The sequence below is a fragment of the Rhamphochromis sp. 'chilingali' genome (assembly GCF_963969265.1).
Source record: "Rhamphochromis sp. 'chilingali' genome assembly, chromosome: 5".
In the NCBI taxonomy this organism is placed as follows: domain Eukaryota; kingdom Metazoa; phylum Chordata; class Actinopteri; order Cichliformes; family Cichlidae; genus Rhamphochromis; species Rhamphochromis sp. 'chilingali'.
Window position 1 is genome coordinate 9,156,272 of NC_137932.1, and position 19,669 is coordinate 9,175,940.

General features: G+C 40.1%; 1 protein-coding gene across 2 annotated transcripts in view; it reads right to left on the minus strand.

Moving 5' to 3' along the window:
• LOC308397002 (low density lipoprotein receptor adapter protein 1) overlaps positions 1–19,669 on the minus strand; it is a 47,892-nt gene that overhangs the window by 24,733 nt on the left and 3,490 nt on the right. For both annotated transcript variants that reach the window (XM_080882710.1, XM_080882711.1), the window contains exon 2: positions 31–173. In XM_080882710.1, coding sequence (XP_080738836.1) covers positions 31–173 — 143 coding nt within the window. The remainder of the gene's footprint in view (positions 1–30; positions 174–19,669) is intronic.

Sequence of the window (19,669 nt, forward strand, 5' to 3'; positions counted from 1 at the left end):
TTAAGCTTCTAATGGGGGATAGAGACTCACCGTGGCAACAATTCTGCGAATGGCAGCAGAGGCCATGTCCTCTCCTTTAGGCTGGCCCACCAGAGTCATACCCAGGTACTTCACGTTGAACACCATCCCCTCCAACAGAGTCTCCTTCGTGTCTGTCCAGTTCTCTGGCAGCTCTGGAAAAACAAGTTCATCCCAAAATAAGGTGTTAAGTTACTTTTTCTTTTTGGAAACCGACACACTTTCAAAGTAGTGCATTTGCAGGCTCATGCATATCACCTCAATTCCCAAAAAAGTTGTGACACTGTGGAAAATGGAAAACCAAAAGCAGAATGCAATCATTTGCAAATGTCACACATTCTGGAAATTTTTTTTCCCACTCTTTCAGGATCAGTTTCTAGGTCAGCGTGGTCATTCTAAAGATTGCTGAGCAAACAGTTTACGGTACTCAGCCCCAGCAACGTGTGAGCTGGCAAAGTGACATCACCGCTCCGCACATACTGGTATAAATATAGAGTCAGATTTTGTGTAACATTAGAAATGTAAAACATGAACAGCTCTAAATATTTAAAATATCTCTGTGATATTTTAAATGGGACTAATTTGAACTTCACTTTTAAATCTAAATTAATTTTGAATGAAATGGGTAACCACTTTTGAATGATTGCATCATTACAGTAGAAAATAGTATGAATTTAAGTAAAAAAAAAAACCCAAAACAAAACAAAACATCCACTGGCAAGCAAATCCAGTATCAGGGCTCTGATAATGCCATAACAGAATGCCTGCAATATCCTGTTGTCTCTGCGATTCCCAACAGGTAGTACCAGCTGTCCTCGAGCTGACTATTGCAGGCAGTGTCAGTGACTGCACCCATGCAGAGAGCTGAAAATATCTTTCAGAGACACCTGGACACCCTACAGATGAGCAGCAGGAGAACAACAACAACTTACAAAACTGCTACAGGCCACATTCTGTGATAAAAACCAACAGTTGAACAAGGGAAACATCTGAGCTACAGATTTTCAAATGACTCTTCCAACACCAAAGTGTGATTAAACTACTATAAATATAAAACTATGAAACAATCAACATTAAGCTCTAGCGCTTTCCCCCTCTGTCTTTCTTCTCCATATAAATTCAATGCTGCTTACACAATTGAATGAAGTGAGAGAGTGAGATTGACAAAAGGAATGAGCAAGAAGAGCAGGGTGAGGGAAAAGAGACACGCACACACAGTGTCCAACACTCTATTGGGATATACTGGCACTAAATTCTCCACATGGGCTGAGCCATCTGTCACTGGCAGACCCCATGCAGCTGTGAAGCGAACAGCAAACACCGCCATCCCCGTCCCACTGCTTCCAACGACGCTGAATTATTAACTAATTTTCAATCACACTGTGGGGGCTGTTTCAGAACCAGGAAGCACATTTGGTGTTATGAAATGCAAATTCTAAGGTACGCAGTGGCCAGCTTACTGTAAATCATTTGACAGCTCTGGATGAGAGGTGGCTGCTGATAAGGAGTCCCATAATTTATCCTCCATGAAAGTTCTGCCTTTAAATGTAATATATTTACAGTCCCGTGTGACCTAGCTCACTACTACCTAGGAATGGTACTTGAATTATTTCCTGACCCCTTCTCACAGTGGTGTCCCTTCTCACAGAAGGTCAAAGGGCAGGTTTGGCTACATGACAGGAAAAAGGGGTTTCAGGCTTTTAAAGAAAAATACATGAAGGGAGAAATTAGATAAGGGACTCCATCCCTGGAAGGATTACTCACAAACAAATTCCATTGACTTTCACCGGCAAAGGGAGCAGGATTCTATATAATTACATTTTTGTTCTATTATGAATGGGTCGATGAGATTTTACTGAACTAATGCATTTAGGTTTTTCAAAATGTTACTGACCAAAGACGCAGATGCTGAAGGGACATTTAAAAAAAAAAAAAAAAAAAAAAAAAAAAAAGAGCACACACATGTTTTTTAAAACACTAAAAACTGATATCAGTTTTTGACTGTTTGCTGTACCCCTCAATAATCTCTTCCTTCCACTGCCCATACTTATCATTGTGGTGTGCTTCAGGCTACAGCATAGACAAGAGACATGCGCATAAATGTAAAGTATGGTTTAAAAGCTGTGCCTCTGCCCTGACAGAAGCTGCACACCCTTCCTAGCTTTCATAGTTAAATATAGCTTCAGAGAGCCACAGTATAAAATTATTTTTTACTTATGGTCTTAGGAAGTTTACACGAATAACTACATCTAACAAGTGTTATTAAAATTCTATTCAATTATATAAATAAAACTAAACTGAGAATGTATTACCAAATCACAACAACAGTCGCCTCAAGTTAAAGGAAATATTAGAAAGAAGCCCCATCAGATGAGCCACTATGAGCAAGTACATGGTGACAGTGGGAAGGAAAAACTCCCTATTAACAGGAAGAAACATCAAGCAAGACCAGCCTCAGGGAGGGCTAGCAATCTGCCGCCACCAAATGAGAGTGACACGAGGGAGAAATCAGTTTATGTTTTGTGTGTCTTAAAGAAAAAAATACCAGCTGAGATTGGCTTATTTTAACTATCAAATATCGGTATTAGTCTAAAAACCCAATATTAACCTAAATACATACAAATGTTTTTGTTTGTTTGTTTGTTTGGTTGGTTTTTACACAAACTGGTCAACAGATTACTCTCATGGGTGAAGTTGTCAAAAAAATATAGTCAATACTAATCGATAAAAATTACTATCAGATAAGAGAGCGGTCCCCAACCCCCGGGCCGAGTCGTTTGGTACCGTGCCGCGAGAGCTGAGGCTCGGGTGTGAAATGTATGGTTTTCAGGTTTTTTATCGTTAACTTGGTTTCCCTGACTCTTTTCCCGTGTTGTAGTTGTGTGTCTTATTTTGAAAGAAATAGTTACACGTTACATTAACGACCAGAGAGCATTAAGAGGAGGATGTTACTCTCAATGTTGTTGCCGCATTTCAGGAGGACGCTGCTAATAAAGTTACACAATTACACAGTGAATTCGTGTTTATTATTATATTTACAAAATACCACAGTTTTTCTCTTGGCCGTATCATTTTATTTTGTTGTATTTATCCGCGACACCTTAAAGGCCGGTCCATGAAAATATTGTCTGACATTAAACCGGCCCGTGGCGCAAAAAAGGTTGGGAACCTTAAACCTAACCGAAAAAATAGCGTTTTACGCTCTTTTTGCACACTATGTTTTTCATACATGTCTTATAGTTGCGTTACTCTATTTTTTTATGCTATGTGAGAAATTGATGACATTAGTAAACTAGTATTATAATCCTATTCACAGTTAACTCATTTGTTACACGGCAGCTGTGCTCAGGCAAAGCCCTAATGTTTACCACTGCTCATGGGCTAATCTGTTTTAAAATATTAATAAAATATCTTACAAATAACAGGAGGAAAAAAAACACATTTTTGTAGTACACATGAGTCAAATTTTTAACATTTCCTGTTTAGTTTTCATCATTTCAGTTAAGGGATAGCTGACTTTACCTGGGACTTTTCTCAGTCTTTACCATCATATACCTATTTAAGACCCTTTTACATCACAAACGTTTTACACAAAAAAGTTAGATTTAATTAACAAGTTAAGCTCAGCTCATAAAATCTGCTTCTGAAACAACAACTATGTTTTATTTATTTGTTTTTTTCCCAGGCAATAAAATCTACACTTATCATCTAAAAATAAGACGTCCGTTTTTGTTTCCTCCTGTGCAAAATCAGGGGACCATTGTTTAAAAGGGGACCATTGGGGCGATCGTGGCTCAAGAGTTGGGCGATCGTGGCTCAAGAGTTGGGCGTTCGTCTTGTAATCGGAAGGTTGCCGGTTCGAGCCCTGGCTCCGACAGTCTCGGTCGTTGTGTCCTTGGGCAAGACACTTCACCTGTTGCCTACTGGTGGTGGTCAGAGGGCCCGGTGGCGCCAGTGTCCGGCAGCCTCGCCTCTGTCAGTGCGCCCCAGGGCGGCTGTGGCTACACTGTAGCTTGCCATCACCAGTGTGTGAATGGGTGGATGATTGTGTATAGTGTAAAGCGCTTTGGGGTCCTTAGGACCAAGTAAAGCACTATACAAATACAGACCATTTACCATTTAAAAGGATTTTTGAGCCCGTCTGTCACAGCTGTCACTACAAACTGTATCCACGGTGTTAAAATAGAAATCCTGTCACATGGCGCTTCTGCAAGAGTGGCGGGGCTTAGAGATTGGTCAATCCAAAACAATTAAATACACTTCACCCTGTCAACTTTATTACCAATCTTTCAGTATCCATATGACTTTATGTCATTCAAAGCTGCAATGCGTCAGCTTCTGGTCGAAAGATTTATTGCACAGTTTGGCTCTGTAAAAATGTCACAGCAATACAAAGCTGAAGTGCCACAGTCCATATTGTGTCTTCCCCAAGCTACACAAATGAATTATTAAACAGCTTTATGTTGATGCTGCAGGGTTTCCAATATATTATCTGCCTAAAAGAGGAGGTCTTAAATTTTTAATAAATCCTATGTGAGTCTACAGAAGGACTGGGACTGATAAGAGTGGCAGGAACAAGCAGAGGGTGGCTAATTGGATTTAACACGTTGAAGAAAATCCTCAGGACAACTAAAAATGCGAAATTTGAACTTTAAAGTAGGCGTGCGTGCATACATTCGCGTTGTGTTTGCGAGATAGTTCTCATCAAGGCCGATCAAATTTGGATGAGGACAAAACAAGATTAGGGTATGAGCGCGGCCTTGGCGGTGCACTGGTGACATTTGCATCTCTAACAAATTGATGCCTGGCAACACTTTCACACCGAGTACACTGCAGCAAGAGCACTGATTTCACTGTGTTCGCACAAAGGCTTCACAGTGGAGACACACTCTAAAGGAATCAGTGCATTACAACAAAGGCACAGAACAATTTAATAACATTTTGCTCCACGGGGCTTTAAGTGTATTCGTATAAAGTTACTTTATAATACTACCGCCTTGAGATGTTGAACACTGTAAAATATTTCAGACTGTGTTAAACCAGCAAATGACAAGAGCAGCATTTCACAGTAGCTGATCTGACTCTGGGAAGTGCTGCTGTAGTATAATAGACGCCATGTGCTCTGCACGCCTTCAGCTACATGCCGTGATCACCAGCTGTCTTTCTGAGCTACACGCTCGGTAATTTAATTTGCTCTGAGAAGTCAAAATCATACCCAGGTGAATTCTGAACACCTCGGCTGATGGCTAATTAATAACATAAACACGAGTAAGCAAAGACGTAGAGGGCATATGGACAAACAGCGGGCCGATACGCTATTTTCCTCGAGACGCTTAATCTCAGTTACTTTCTAAAACTGCAGAAACAAGCATGACACCCAAATGAATTGTCTATTTTTTGCCTCCATCTCTTTACAGGCAAACTGGATATTCTTTCCTAGAATGTTTTTCACAGCAACTTGACTGGAGACCAGTGGATTGAATACACTATCATCATATGAGTAGAGATACATTCAGCTTGCTTTAAGACCCCTGCTGACACCCCCATCCTCCACATCCTTCTAGATGTAATCTTTTTGCCTTAGTGTTTTACTCATCTGATGGAACTTTGAATCTAGGACACCACCTTGACAGAGAAAATAGGCCGCACATTCAGGGAAGATGGTTGGCTGGGATGATGTGGGTGTATTGGGGGGGGTGTAACTGGTTTCCTGATTCTGCCTTGAGGGGAAACCAAGTAAAGCTAAGTCTTTTCATTCAAGCTCTCACTCTTCAAACTGCTTTTTTTAAATCCGTCCCCTAACTCACCTTATGCATCTTCAGTTCCTCTGGCACTAACTGAACGCACAGAATAAACTCCAGTTGTAGCTAATGAGAGCAGCTTGGGCTCCTCACAGCCAGGAGTGCAGTACAAGCTATTTCTCAAAGCCTGACAGCATAAAAAAAAAGATACGAAAACGCAATCATGGGATCAAACAGATGATGTCTGAAGCAGCGAGGTGGTACTTGCAAATAGCATTACTAAACACCTTGGCTAAGCATCAAAAGAAGTGGATCAACTACAGTGGAATAGTAGACCCTGCACACTCGGCTTGAGTAGTACATAAAAAAACCCACACATTCACCAACCCAGAGTACAAACCATCATGTCATTCTATTTTAAACCCTCACAATCACAGCTTTTGATTTTCTTCACTGTACTGCCCTTACACTGATAGACAAACCTGAATAGAAACTCACTCGAAAAAGGGTTAGGGTTATTAACAGAGTGCCTGATTCAATAAGATGGAGAAGGAAATAAGCTTTACTAATAAAAACAACAGCCACATTACTTCAAAGTTTTTATGCAAAAGTACTCTAGATGGAAATAATATGATTGTATCCAGGTAGTCCTCTGAAAATTTGAGCTTGGAAGACTAGATAAGCACCATATACCCATTAGTCATGCACTTTTCTAATGGAATCACAACTTGTGGTCAGCTGATCGGAGAAGCTAAAATCTATTAGAGCTGCACAGATTGGCCGGGTAGGGTCTGCAATCCCTCGGTTCACAGCGTCCTCAGACCGGACTGGTCAGCCCTGTCATGCCTGTGCAACACTGGCACAGCAGCACAGGTAAATAGTTGCTCGCACAGTCACAGCTACACTATGAGCATGGCTATAGCTGTTAGCGAGTTCTTCACTATGAGTGAGGTTTGCTAAACTAAACCATGGGGAAACATGACAACTGTCATAACAAAATACCTAATTAAACACTTAAATACCTTTCATCCAGCTGAACACAGCTAACAAGGGGGAAGTAGCTATCTTTAGCTTTAGCCACTACCCCTCTTGTCTAGTTTAAAATGCATAAGAATATAGCTTCTCGGAAAAGAAGCTGAAACCCAACAGAAAAAAGAAGACAATGGATTTGGGTTGACACTGGTTCAGGTTTCTATTATTACTTTCATTATAACAACTTAAACAAAGCTACTGTTCTATTTGCTTCTAAGCTACTGTTTAATTTAAAATTTCTTGAGAGCTTGAAAAACCTTTTTATTCAACTGATGACTTTTGACATTCACACTTAAGTGTGATGCTTTTAATTTTCCCTGCCAGAAAAAGAAAACTTTTGGTACATTATTAAATCAGAAGACTATAGAGTGATTTATAGTGGATACAAGCCAACAAGATTCAGTTTGTACTTTGTAAAACATAGATATTTTATAATAGTTGCATCAAGCTCCTGAATTTAGAAAATTTCATTTATACCAACTGTAAGAATTCTCTAGCGTAAAATAATTTAGGTTAATAAACCAGCAATTTTCCCCAAACGTTTATCTGTGAATCCGTGCTAGTGCCCCCCATTCAGCATAATGTCTCTTTCAGCACACCACCCCTTGCTTTTACTTAAAACACTGTATCTGCTGTTAATGCTGATTGAATTATCTAGCATGGCTGAGCAAATAGAACAGAAGCAAAGTGGGAGCTGTTCTGTTGAGTGACTGACATGGGCTGAGCCTCTGTAATAAAAGACAGATAAGAAAGTAAATATTAGCAAAGAAAGATACCACCTAATACCACTCTTCATTAATGTGTTAAGCACTTTGTTTCAGCAAAAAGGGAAAAAAATCATGACTGTATTCAAAGCTTAAAACAACAATCTGCAGGGCCTTTAAACCACTCGAACTAAGACATAATATCTTGTTTGTGTAATACATACAAATTTTGCCAAGTTAGGCTTTTGTGGTCTTAAAAGAATGTTGGGACTGTTATTGATGTTCCCATCTAGATCTTGATTATGAAAAGCCAATTATGTCCTGAATGTTAATTGCCATAACTGTATTTATTATGCAAAACATAGACCTGAGCTCTCCCATCACAAAGCCTTCCAAAGGTTCCATGAATCCTTAATAAGAAAGCATTAAACTGACATTTGGGGATACAGCAGTGAAACGCTCTTATCTTTTCCTCAAAAACTAGGATGCTTTCTCCTCAGAAGTGTCCAGAGAATAAAATGGGATTAACATTAAGGTTATTTTGTGGACATGCGTCATTACACGGTCAAATTAAAAGCCAACACAGACGTTTAGGGTTTGTTCCTGGATGATTTCCTGCACTCTATTTATAGCTGGCATCCCAGTGTGAAAATTGTGCTAATATTTACTCTGCAGACAGTGACAGTTGGTGTGTGGCTGGTATGATACTGTGCAGGAGGACTGAGCCAGATAAGCAGACAATGATTAAAAAAAAGAGAGAGAGAGAGAAAGAAAGAGCCACATGGATTCATGCCATCATACAGAATTCAGTGTGTAATGGCACCAGAAAAACTGAAAACAGCATTCATTTTAATCTAGTAACTGTTGTCTCTTCTGGAAGAAGACGTAAAATGTTGCAACATGCTGTATCTATTTGGAACAAATGGTACTGGAAAGAGGTTGGGATTGTTTGCTGATCAGAAATCACAAAATCATTATATGTGTGCATTTTATCTTTATATTTACATGTTTTTACATGTTAATACATTAACTATAACTTGTTTTGGGGCAGCGTAATTACAAGCTTCCATTACCATAAAATATTGCTACTGATAATGTAAGTAACCACTGCATAAACTACACTGACACTCAGGACTGCTGTATTGATACACATCGTTAACACATTGCCATGTTGGGAATAAATGAACACACAATGTTTTTGCAGTTTATCCTTCATATTATTGATTGCTAGTATGTTGGAGTGCAGTGAGTCATTTGATCATAGGAGGGACACGGCTGTATTATTGTATTACATGTATGTATGTTTAGCTTAATGTCAGCTAGACTTGCTAACTACAGACTCATGCTAACCTGAAGAAACAAACAAACTTACCTCTGCCTCCTCACAGGGATGGTAACATAAGTGGGGTATAGATACAGGTGTGTTTGGTTCTACTGTTCTAAGTGTATTTACTTATTTATATTCACTTCCAAGTGAATGGCTTGTGGCTGGCTGTGAGCTCTGGATAGCTTTAGCCACTTTGTCTTTGTTAGCCTCTTTAAATTGCTCATGTTTGATAAACAGTGGTGCAATGGTTAGTATTGGCCCATCACAGCAGGGATGTCCTGGGTTCAAATCCAGTCTTTATGTGCAAATTTGCATGTTCTCCTCATATCAGTGTGGGTACTCCAGCTTCCTCTCACAGTCTAATAACATGCATGGAGTTATGCCAATTGGTGATTCCAATTTTATCAAGCGTGACTGGTTGTCTGTGTCAGTGTTAGCCCTGTGACAGACTGATGACCTGTCCAGGGTGTACCTTGCCTCTCACCCTGTGAAAGCTGGAATAGGCTCCAGCACAACCCTGAACTGAATAAGTGAAGGAAAATAGATGATTAGGTTTGTTGAAGCAACGGTTTTTTATAGTGGTTCCCCTGTAGTTTACTTTGGCAAACTATGTGCCTTCCCCATTCACAGCAAAGAACTTGTTAACAGCAAAGTCTCACTATCTTCTCGCTACGAGAAGATTTGCCTGTGCAGCTGTGCATGTGTTGCACATTCGTATGAAAACCATCCGATCCTGGTCCCCGGCTGGTTGATTGAGTTGTTTGGTGGAAAATAAATGTGCTTCAACATTTCAAACTCCTGCTGGATTTTCGTCCCGTTTCGCTTCGGCCAAGCTCACAGGCAGCTTGTTTTATATAATCACTAGAGCCAGCTTTCTAAGAACCCCTCTCACTCATTTTACTGAGAATATGATACTTAGGTCTAGGAAGATGAAAGGAAGATGGGATACACTCGTGTCTAGAATGTAACTCATGCCCTGCACTTTTGTTTTTAACAGTATGTCCATGATTGTTTCCGAACATTCATCAAGAAGCTTTAATTTTGCATATTTAATCAGACCTTAAAGATACACCTGTTAGGTCAGAAAAGCACCATTTAAAATGTTCAATTAGTTGTCTTACTATGCAACACAGAGCAGCCCTCGTTTGTCAAACAGGGTGTTTACAGTTTCTTGAGTTGTGGTCTAACATTGACTGAAGGGTACTAAATATGGAGGTGACTTGCACTTTAAGTGTCCATTAGAAACACCCTGAATCATCTGAGTGACTCGCATCCACCCTTGTTTATACATGTAGAGCGCTGTGTCTGTTAAATTATGTGATTTCCATACAGGTCTGAACCACTACGATCAATACCCAAGGATCTAAAATAACACTGCATCCTAGATTTATTACTTTAAAATGGTAAATGGTAAATGGACTAGTTCTTATATAGCGCTTTTCCACTCTTCTGAGCACTCAAAGCGCTTTACACAACTTGTGCATTCACCCATTCACACCCATTCGCACAAGCACAACTGACATTCACACACATTCATACTCCGATGAATGCATCGGAGAGCAATTTCGGGTTAGTATCTTGCCCAAGGATATTTGGCATGCAGACTAGGGGAAGCCGGGAATCGAACCACCAACCTTCCGATCAGTAGATGACCTGCTCTACCACCTGAGCTACAGCCACCCACTTTACAACTTTTTAGATTGTAGCAATTGCTTGTGAAAGCACTAAACTCAGCCACAAAGGACAGACTGAAAACTACTAACTGTATAATTATGTACAGAGAGAACAATGGTTGTCATCACCTATAAAATGATTTTACATCAACGTTCACTAGAGGGAAAGTAAACATTTCCAAAGTCATGGCAAGTTAACACAGCAACAGAAGAGACACTTTAATATCGGAGCTATTTCCTCGCGGCCATTTATTCATAAAGTATAATCGCTCTGCACCATACAAGGATTGTTTTCATTAGCAATTCAAACAGGGCGTGATTTTCTCTGCGCTGATACGAATCTGTTCCCCCAGGAGTCCTCGAGCTCCCATTTCAACATCTTCATCAACTATAAATAGCCTCCCAAAAAGAAAATCTATTCAGGAAATAATAGGTTTATATTTAATATTTTGTTTTCAACTCAAGACTAAGGCTGTGACTCAAATGAAAAGAGGAAAACTAGAATCCCCACATTCCCCAGTGCTAATCTCAAGCTGAGTTCAAGGGACAAACAAAGCAGTCATTACTTTTCCCATCCATTATCACACCAAAGCAAAACAAGTCACCTTTGAGAGCTGCTGATCTAATTTAAGACAGTGTATCTCTGCACCCCTTTAATAGATGAGGGCATCTCACAGGAATCCCTTCTAATGCAGTGGAGCACTTCAGACCCTTCCATCTGACTGATGGATGTTAGTCCGGCAAGTACCAAATACATCAGCTTCTAGGGTGTTACGCCTTTGGGATAACAAGATAAAGGGATAATCAATGTGAGTACTTGAGCTGTGCATTTGGAAACGACTGATTTCAACTGTATACATTTTCCTGGCGTTTTTGCCTTTCCTTTATATCAACTTGTGAGTTTCAAGATCCTTGGCTAGATTTCCAGAATGCTGCAGGCACTCCACAGGCAAGGTCATATTTTTTTAATGTGTTTGCCTGTTTGTTTGTGTGCCTGTAACTGTGTAGTGGTTAGTGCACTCGCTTGGCAAGCAAAAGGTCGCTGGTTTGATTCCAGCATGAGATACAAATCCCCTTTGGGGTTGCATCAGGAAGAGCATCCGGAGTAAAAACTCTGCCAAAGCAAACATGCAGTGCGACCCCTTCTGGCAAGGGAGAAGCTGAAAGTCTGATATTATCCAGCCACAAAAACTGACGGCCAGTTCCTGCATTTTGGAGCTTATTTTGCTTTCAAAAGAGCCATAGTGCTGTCATATGGTTACAGTAAATATAAAGCTAGAGCCAGCAGCTGTAAAGCTAAGCTTAGCACAAAGATGGAAAAACAAGTGGAAATAACCTTCTGGATATAGCAGATCTTAGTAAGTCTCAAGCAGCAATTTCCCCCCTTTGTGGCAAATGTAGATGGGTTGATTCTTCTTCCAACTCTTTTGTTTAGATTTTATTGAGGCTTAAAGGTATATATTATTAGTCGCATGGCCACTTTGAGTAGTGATTCGGTGCTGAATCAAAATATCAACATCGCAGCGAACAGGGACACACCTTGCTACACATGCTAAGTAGCGCGCACTGCTATTAGCTGACTTCCCATGTTTTGATCCATCTAAACATGGTTATCTTACCTTAATTATACAGGATTATAACTGCAAAGATGCTGAACCTAAGCCTTCAAAATGGAAACTCTAAAACCACAGATTGCATAAAAGTAGCTGTAGCTAGCATAACAGGAGCCACTGGTTTCTACGTTGCATTTTGAGATGCCATCTTCTAAGACCCCACCCCCCAAAAAAAACATTTAAATAATTTTGGATGTACAACAGATCTCAATAATTTAAACCCTAAAAAAATTATGTAAAATAATTCAGAATTCATCAAACAGCAATTTTCAGAAGCTTTTAAAGCCAATATTCATCAGATAGCCCCCTAATTAATACCAGTATGATCAGAGGAATCCACTGAAGTATAACTAACTTATCTGAGCTGGGTTAAACACTTCCAGCTCATCTTAATAAACTGCAAAATCAAGATAACATGTCTTATGATAAAACTTCTACTGGGATTTTTGATGCTTTGTTTCAATAACAGCAAACAGAATGGATTTCTGTACAGTGCTGACGTTAGGCGTTTTCCCCTTTTAGTGTGACAGCATAGGGTTATTTTTAGGAGTGGGCTCCTCAGCTCTCAGTGCTGAGCTCAGGCAGGGACATGACGTGTCAGAAATGGTAAGGGGAGTTGAATTTTTCAGAGGTACAGAGCAGATATGGGATTTGGCTCTCCAGTGAATTGCTGGAGGGACAGGTTCAGCAAGATATGCATGCATGCACACGCACACACACAAGATGCATCTGCAATAGTTAATCTCTCTCCTACACATACAAACACACACACAGAATAACAATCGACAACATGCTGATAAAGACTCTTACACTGGAGTGACAGCATATCCTATTTCATAGACACCTGTCACAGGCATCAAACAAGACAGAACACTCAAATGTTTGGACTTCACACAGTAAACAGGAAGCAGTATTTGTGTGAGTGCGTGTGCACATTATAGCGGCTGTGTGAACAAGGACCTCTCCCGAGATAGGGGCTCTCAGTTTCTCTCTGTTGCATAATTCTCTTCACTTCAGGCCAGGGAACCTTGCTGGTGCTAAAAACACTCCAGAGAAAATGCATCGAATAACAGAATAACATTCAGCTCTCTTTAAGCCACTAAAACAGTAGTTTGGCTGCACATGTTACTGTTTATAAAGGGGAACGGGGACATGTGGGAGTGAATCATGTCCTCTTGGCCATTACTGATGTACTGGATGAAACTGTTAATAACCCCAAGGCTTTAAAAAATGAATTACCAAACATAAACATTTATAGCAAAAATTCTACTGTGGACCACGAGAAAACATTACGCTTGCCACAACACAACACAAAGAAAATCAATATAGAATATGATATGCTGCAGTTTTTAATAACACGAGGCTGAGGTTTTAAAAATCAATATTTGTGGAGTGAACCAGTGAAGAAAATAAACCTGCTTGCTTCAAATGTAACAGGCACAAGACAACATGTGGAAGATCGAACAAACAACGTCGTGAAAAATCTGATTTACTTTCTGAATGTTGGCTGAAATAGATACAACATATAGAAATGTACATAAAGGTAACATCTGTACCACCCTTTCACGAAAAATTTATAATACCATATGTAAAAATCAAACCTTAAAGTATTAATACAGAAATTATTACGCTGTGGAATACTACAACTCATCTTTGAATGAGGCTTCCTTCAGTTTCAAAATATCCACCGCAAACAGGGGGTTATCACACGTGACATGTGACAACATCCCAAAACCATTTAATACTGCATATTCTCATGGCTGTGGAAAAATGAAGACCAAAACTTCACCTTTGCAGCCTGAACTGGGTTTACAAGAAGATGAAGCAAAGTGGCAAAAAATATGGAGGATATGCTAGTTTATAAATGTACTTCCCCTATCTAATACTACCAGGCAGAAATAAAAAAATGCACACTAACTAAACAAAAGAGTATATTACACAGTCAGTTCTATGTCTCTGAGCTAAATTTGTGCTAAGGGCAAAGCAATGCTTTGAATGAAATGCAAACAATGAGCGTGCCGATATCCTCCCAGTGGCAATGCCTGCAGGCTGGTGTTAAGTGGACAAAACATTTTTACAAAGATCATGCCCATATTTGCTAGTTTGTACAAAATTAGCACGCCACTTACCAACCCCATTTATTAGCTGTACCATGCTAGTATAAAAATGAGATTTAACAAGATCCTGAAAACATTCCTAAGAGATTTTGATCAATACTGACATGACAGCATCACACATCAAAGCTCCTGTTCCACCACATCACAAAGGTGCTCTGTTGGATTGAGATCTGGAGACTGTGTTGAACTAATTTGTCTTTTAAGCCATTTAAATGATGCTCAGGTGGCAATGAGGGACCCAAAATGTGCCCAAATATATCTTGCACACCAATACACCACCAGCAGCAGCAGCCACGATGCATACCTGATTTTATGTTATTTATGCATATTCTGACCCATTCATCCATCTTCTCCTGCTTATACAGGGCCAGGTCGCATGGGCAGCAGCCTAAGCAGAGAAGTCCAGACCTCCCTCTTCCCAGCCACCTCCTCCAGTTTGTCTGGGGGAACACCAAAGCATTTCCAGGCCAGCCGAGAGATATACTCTCTCCAGCATGTCCTGAGTCTGCCCCAGAGCCTCCTCCTGGTGGGACATGCCCGAAACACCTCACCTAGGAGGCGCCCCGGGGGCATCCTTATCAGATGCCTCAACTGCCTCAACTGGCTCCTTTCGATGTGGAGGAGCAGAGACTCTACTCTGAGCCCCTCTCGCTACTTCTCACCCTATCTCTAAGGGAGAGGGCTTCAAAGGAAGCTCATTTCTGCCGCTTGTATCCGCGATCTCGTTCTTTTAGTCACTACCCACAGTGACCATAGGTGAGGGTAGGAATGCAGATCGACAGCTAAAGTAAGAGCTTCGCTTTTACACTCAGCTCTCTCTTTACTACGACAGGCAGGTACAGGGTCCTCATCACTGCAGCCGCCTTGTGAGAAAGTCCCAGTAGATCAGCAGTTTCTGAGATACTCAAACTAGTCTGCCTGGCACCAACAAGCATGTCCCATTCAAAGTCACTTTAATCAGCTTCCCTCTCCATTCTGATGCTCAGTTTCAACTTCAGCAGGTCGTCTTAACCATGTCTACATGTCTGATTGAATAGAGTTGCTCCCAAGTGATTGGCTGATTAGATATTTGTTTTAACAAACAGCTGAACACAGTACAATGGAAAATTTTGACGTGCCATGGCCTGGTATAACACAGAAAGGCTTTGGATCAGCAAAGTGATTCATCCTCTTGTGGGTGCCAAGAACAATAACATTTCATCCATAAAGTAGTTATTGAGATATTTTAGCCAGAACAAAAATAGTGGACTGATACTTTCATTTTTCACCATCTAGAACGTGATGACAGCCGGTTGCTAGTCAACAACTCTTCAGATTACTCAATTATTTTGCCTCAGAGTTGAGGAGTTTTATTTAGCGACCAGCCGCTTCATGACACTGACATTTTTTTTCTCCCATTGTCGCTACAAGTCACTGAATTTCAGTGACATTCTGTGGTCTCTGGTTGCCACATGCCTGCCAGTCTCTTCCTGTGTAGGCGTCCCTTTAGACTCTCACTGCAAGCATGGCTAAAAAGGTCACACGCCAAGCACCAGGGTATTTGCTACTAGAAGCCTAAAATAAAATTTCTAACACAACATGGCATTTATATATATATATATTTTGTCAGTTTCCTCATAAAACAATGCAGGAAAAAAAATTCAAACAAACTGTAGCGGAAAAAGGCTATGCAGAACTGTGAGATAGGTCTCTGTGCTTTTGACAGTAATCCCACTAATCAGACTGCTGGGGCGATAGAGCTCGTGCATTTCCCTTCTGAAGTGGAATGCTTGAAAAGACACTCAGACAAAAACATCTCTGCTGTTATCTATGCAACTAAACAGCACTGATTTGTGTTTGAAACATGGTTGTAAATAAAATAAAAAAAACACATTCAAAAAGAAAAAATATGTCTGTTCAATTTCTTTTTAAATCAAAGACTTTATAAAGCCGTTAGCTGAAATTACAAGAAACACAATGAGATCCTATTTTCAGTCACAGTGTGGGTTCAGTTAGACACACAGTGGGTTAAATAATTTAAAATCTTTACTGCAAATAATAGCTCACAACTTAGATAGTACTAATTTTTGAAATAAAAAATCCATTAGACAGGTTTCTTGCCTTAAAGCACGCCCTGTAAAAACTCATTAACAGCTTTTTATCATCTAATCTATCATCAGCATGCGACTGGTGGGACTGAGGAGTAGTGAACATGAATTATGCAGACTATAGGTGGGAAATCTGCTCACTCAAATCATCATCTGATGTACTGAAGCTCAGCTAATGGCATATACTGGCTTAACTGATCCTCTAAATCACTGTGTGCTTATACATGAACCCTAGTAAATGCAAAGAGAAATAAGAGTGCCTCTACTTTTAGCAGAAGAAATCCAAAAGCACAGCAACATCTGGCTGTATATCAGACTAAATATATGCACTATTCTTGCTCCATTTGCCTCTTTCTGGGTGGATGATGTTTTTTAGTGCAACAGTAAATGGGACAGTGCTGGTTGTGTACTTTATGCTAATACAACCTTTCCTAAAGATGTCATGTTAAATGAATCAGGTCTCTACACTGAAGTAGCCAGTGCATTGAATCCATGCAGTCTACAGACATATTTGTACTGGTTTACTGTCAGGACTGCATTATCTAAAGCCAAGTACACTGACTTTTTCCAAAAACATGTTGCTGTTGACTATTTAATTTATAAATAGTTTTAGCACTGCCAATGTTGTGCTGTATCAGGGTCAAGAGTCATGTTTAAAACCTGATCACACACAGGGATAGCCACATGGCTACATCTGGTATTAAAATATAACTAGTTTAGTTTAGTTACAGTGCAATGAAAACTTATTTTAGGCATGAATAAAATCTAGAATTTTATTAGGCCAATCATAATTTTGGTTTTGTTGTTTTGTTGATGTTGTGTGTTTTGCATCATCGTCCTGCAGCATAACTTCCTAAAAAGCTCCACTTGAGCTTCACGCCATGAACTGATGGCCAGACATTCTCCTTCAGGATTTTCTGGTAGAGAGCAGAATTCATGGACTGTCTAGGTTCTGAAACAACAAAGCAGCCCTGGACCATCACACTACCGCCACCATGTTTGACTGGTACTATGATGGTCTTTTTATAAAATGCTGTGTTAGTTCCATGCAGATGTAACCACACTCAAACCTTGTAAAAAGTTTAGTTTTGATCTTATCGGTTCAAAGAATATTTTTCCAGAAGTTTTAGGAATCATCAAGGTGCTTTTGAGCTCCTCCTGGCTGAGCTCTTTTTTAGTCTTGAAACTAAAGAAGTTTTTTCAGTTGTCTTTAAGAAACTTAAAGTCCAGTCGCTTGTCTATGCAAGCTCCTTAGATAACACCATATAATGTAATTAGTACCTAATAAAGTTACATTACTAGTACTTATTTCTGGATCCTAACACAGCTCTGACTGCTCAATCAGTCACTAATTCGTCATCTTATTTATCACATTCAGATCGTGGGAACCCTCTGTAAATTGATCTTTACTAATTCTGGTCTTCAGCCCTTTATTGACACTCAATTCTTCCTTAATGGTGGAGGGGGACTATGTTTCCTCTTCCTCCTCACTGCTATCTCTCTAGGTCACGGGTTCCTGAGTCTTAATGAGCCACTGAGAGATAATTGCTCCTTCAGGACACTGTTAACTGACACCAGTGTCTCCTGGATGACATTCAGTCAAGCCCCTGTCAGGTTCAATATAACCAAGGGCTATATGCACAGCCAGAGATTGAACCTAATGACTCCTGAGTCCACCAACTTCAGATCGAGCTATGATCCAAACTGCAAAGCACAGGAAACAAATTGCATATTCTGACAGTTTCTTCAAAGCCACAGGGCTTGAGACACCAGAGATTTTGTTAAAGATGCTTGTTGTCTTCTGTTTTCTTCTTCTCACATTGGTCCCACAGCTACGCAGCAAAAAAGAAGATATGCTCCGTTACAAAAAGCACTTATAAAATGCAATACTAAAGCAAATTACACAATCTTGCTTGGCTTCAGCTCAGTCTCCTCCAGTCACAGCATTTTGAACTGATGCAGCAGGGACATCCTTTAGTGCCAAGGGCAAGTGTGTGTGACTTCTAAGACACAGGAAAGGTCTGTACTGCTACTGTGTGACGTGATGCAAAGGGACGGCCTGTACTCAGGGTACATGCTGTGTCCTCTTCCATGCTGCCAGTGGCTTTGACCTCAACAGATGACAATGGGCAGCCACAGTGGGCGACTAGAAAGTGCTGCACATGTCAGTTTTCCACTTGCTAAAGGACTAAAGACTGACTACATTTAAGGTGGAGCAAATAGATCACTTTATTTTAATAAGGTTTATTAAGGTGGCTGGTTAAAAATAAAATTGTTATTATGCATTGTTTTTGTCTTTTTGGTTTACTAATGAAAAGAGTGTTCACTCCTCATTTCATAGAAACCTATAAATATGTTATATATATATAAAATTTTAAAGTGCTTTAATTCCACAGCTATTCACAGAGGGGGTTCGTGACTTTCACATGGTTGATGGTAGGTAGCAGTGGCCACAGTGACTCCAGAAATGCTCGCAAAAGTGTGGGACGGGTTTGACTACCACATGGACATATATCCAGAGGGGGACATATTGACCACTTGTAATAAAATAAATAAATAAATTTTTGTTATATAGGGTGTATTAAAAGAGAACCACACAATTTCAAAAGGGTAATTCAATTCAGTTTTTTCAATTCAATTTTATTTATATAGCGCCAATCATAACAACAGTCGCCTCAAGGTGCTTTATATTGTAAGGTAGACCCTACAATAATACATACAGAGAAAAATCCAACAATCAAATGACCCTCTATGAGCAAGCACTTTGGCGACAGTGGGAAGGAAAAACTCCCTTTTAACAGGAAGAAACCTCCGGGAGAACCAGGCTCAGGGAGGGGCGGTAAGTTAAGTGTAACCTTACAGTGGTGGACAATTAGAGGTCAGGAGGCAATTAAATTAATCAGTGTAACACTCCAGACACAAGAGATCATCCAATTAAATTCCTCTGTCTCATTCCACCTTCACACTGGAGTCTCATTTAACCTATTAAGCCCCAAGCTTAACTGATCTCCTGCCTTTGCCCCCCGTATCAGGGGGCGCTGGGGCTTAAGGGGTTAAAACCAACTCTTACCTAAATTAACTAAATATTGTCCTTAAAAGTGATTATTTATCCACAGTGACTTACCATCCACGCTCCACATGCACTTTCAGTTGGCTGTCAGCACACAAATAATTCATCACTCTCTTTCAAACTTAACCACACCTAATGTGTGTGAAAGTGCCAACCGGCTGCGATGTTACCTTATTTAAATTCCGACAGGCAGCTCTGACGCATTGCCACATGCTGCCATACAGACACTGTCCTCTCTCCACTTTGCCTGCTTAAGTAGCATCTGGATATCAACAGCCGCTCTTACT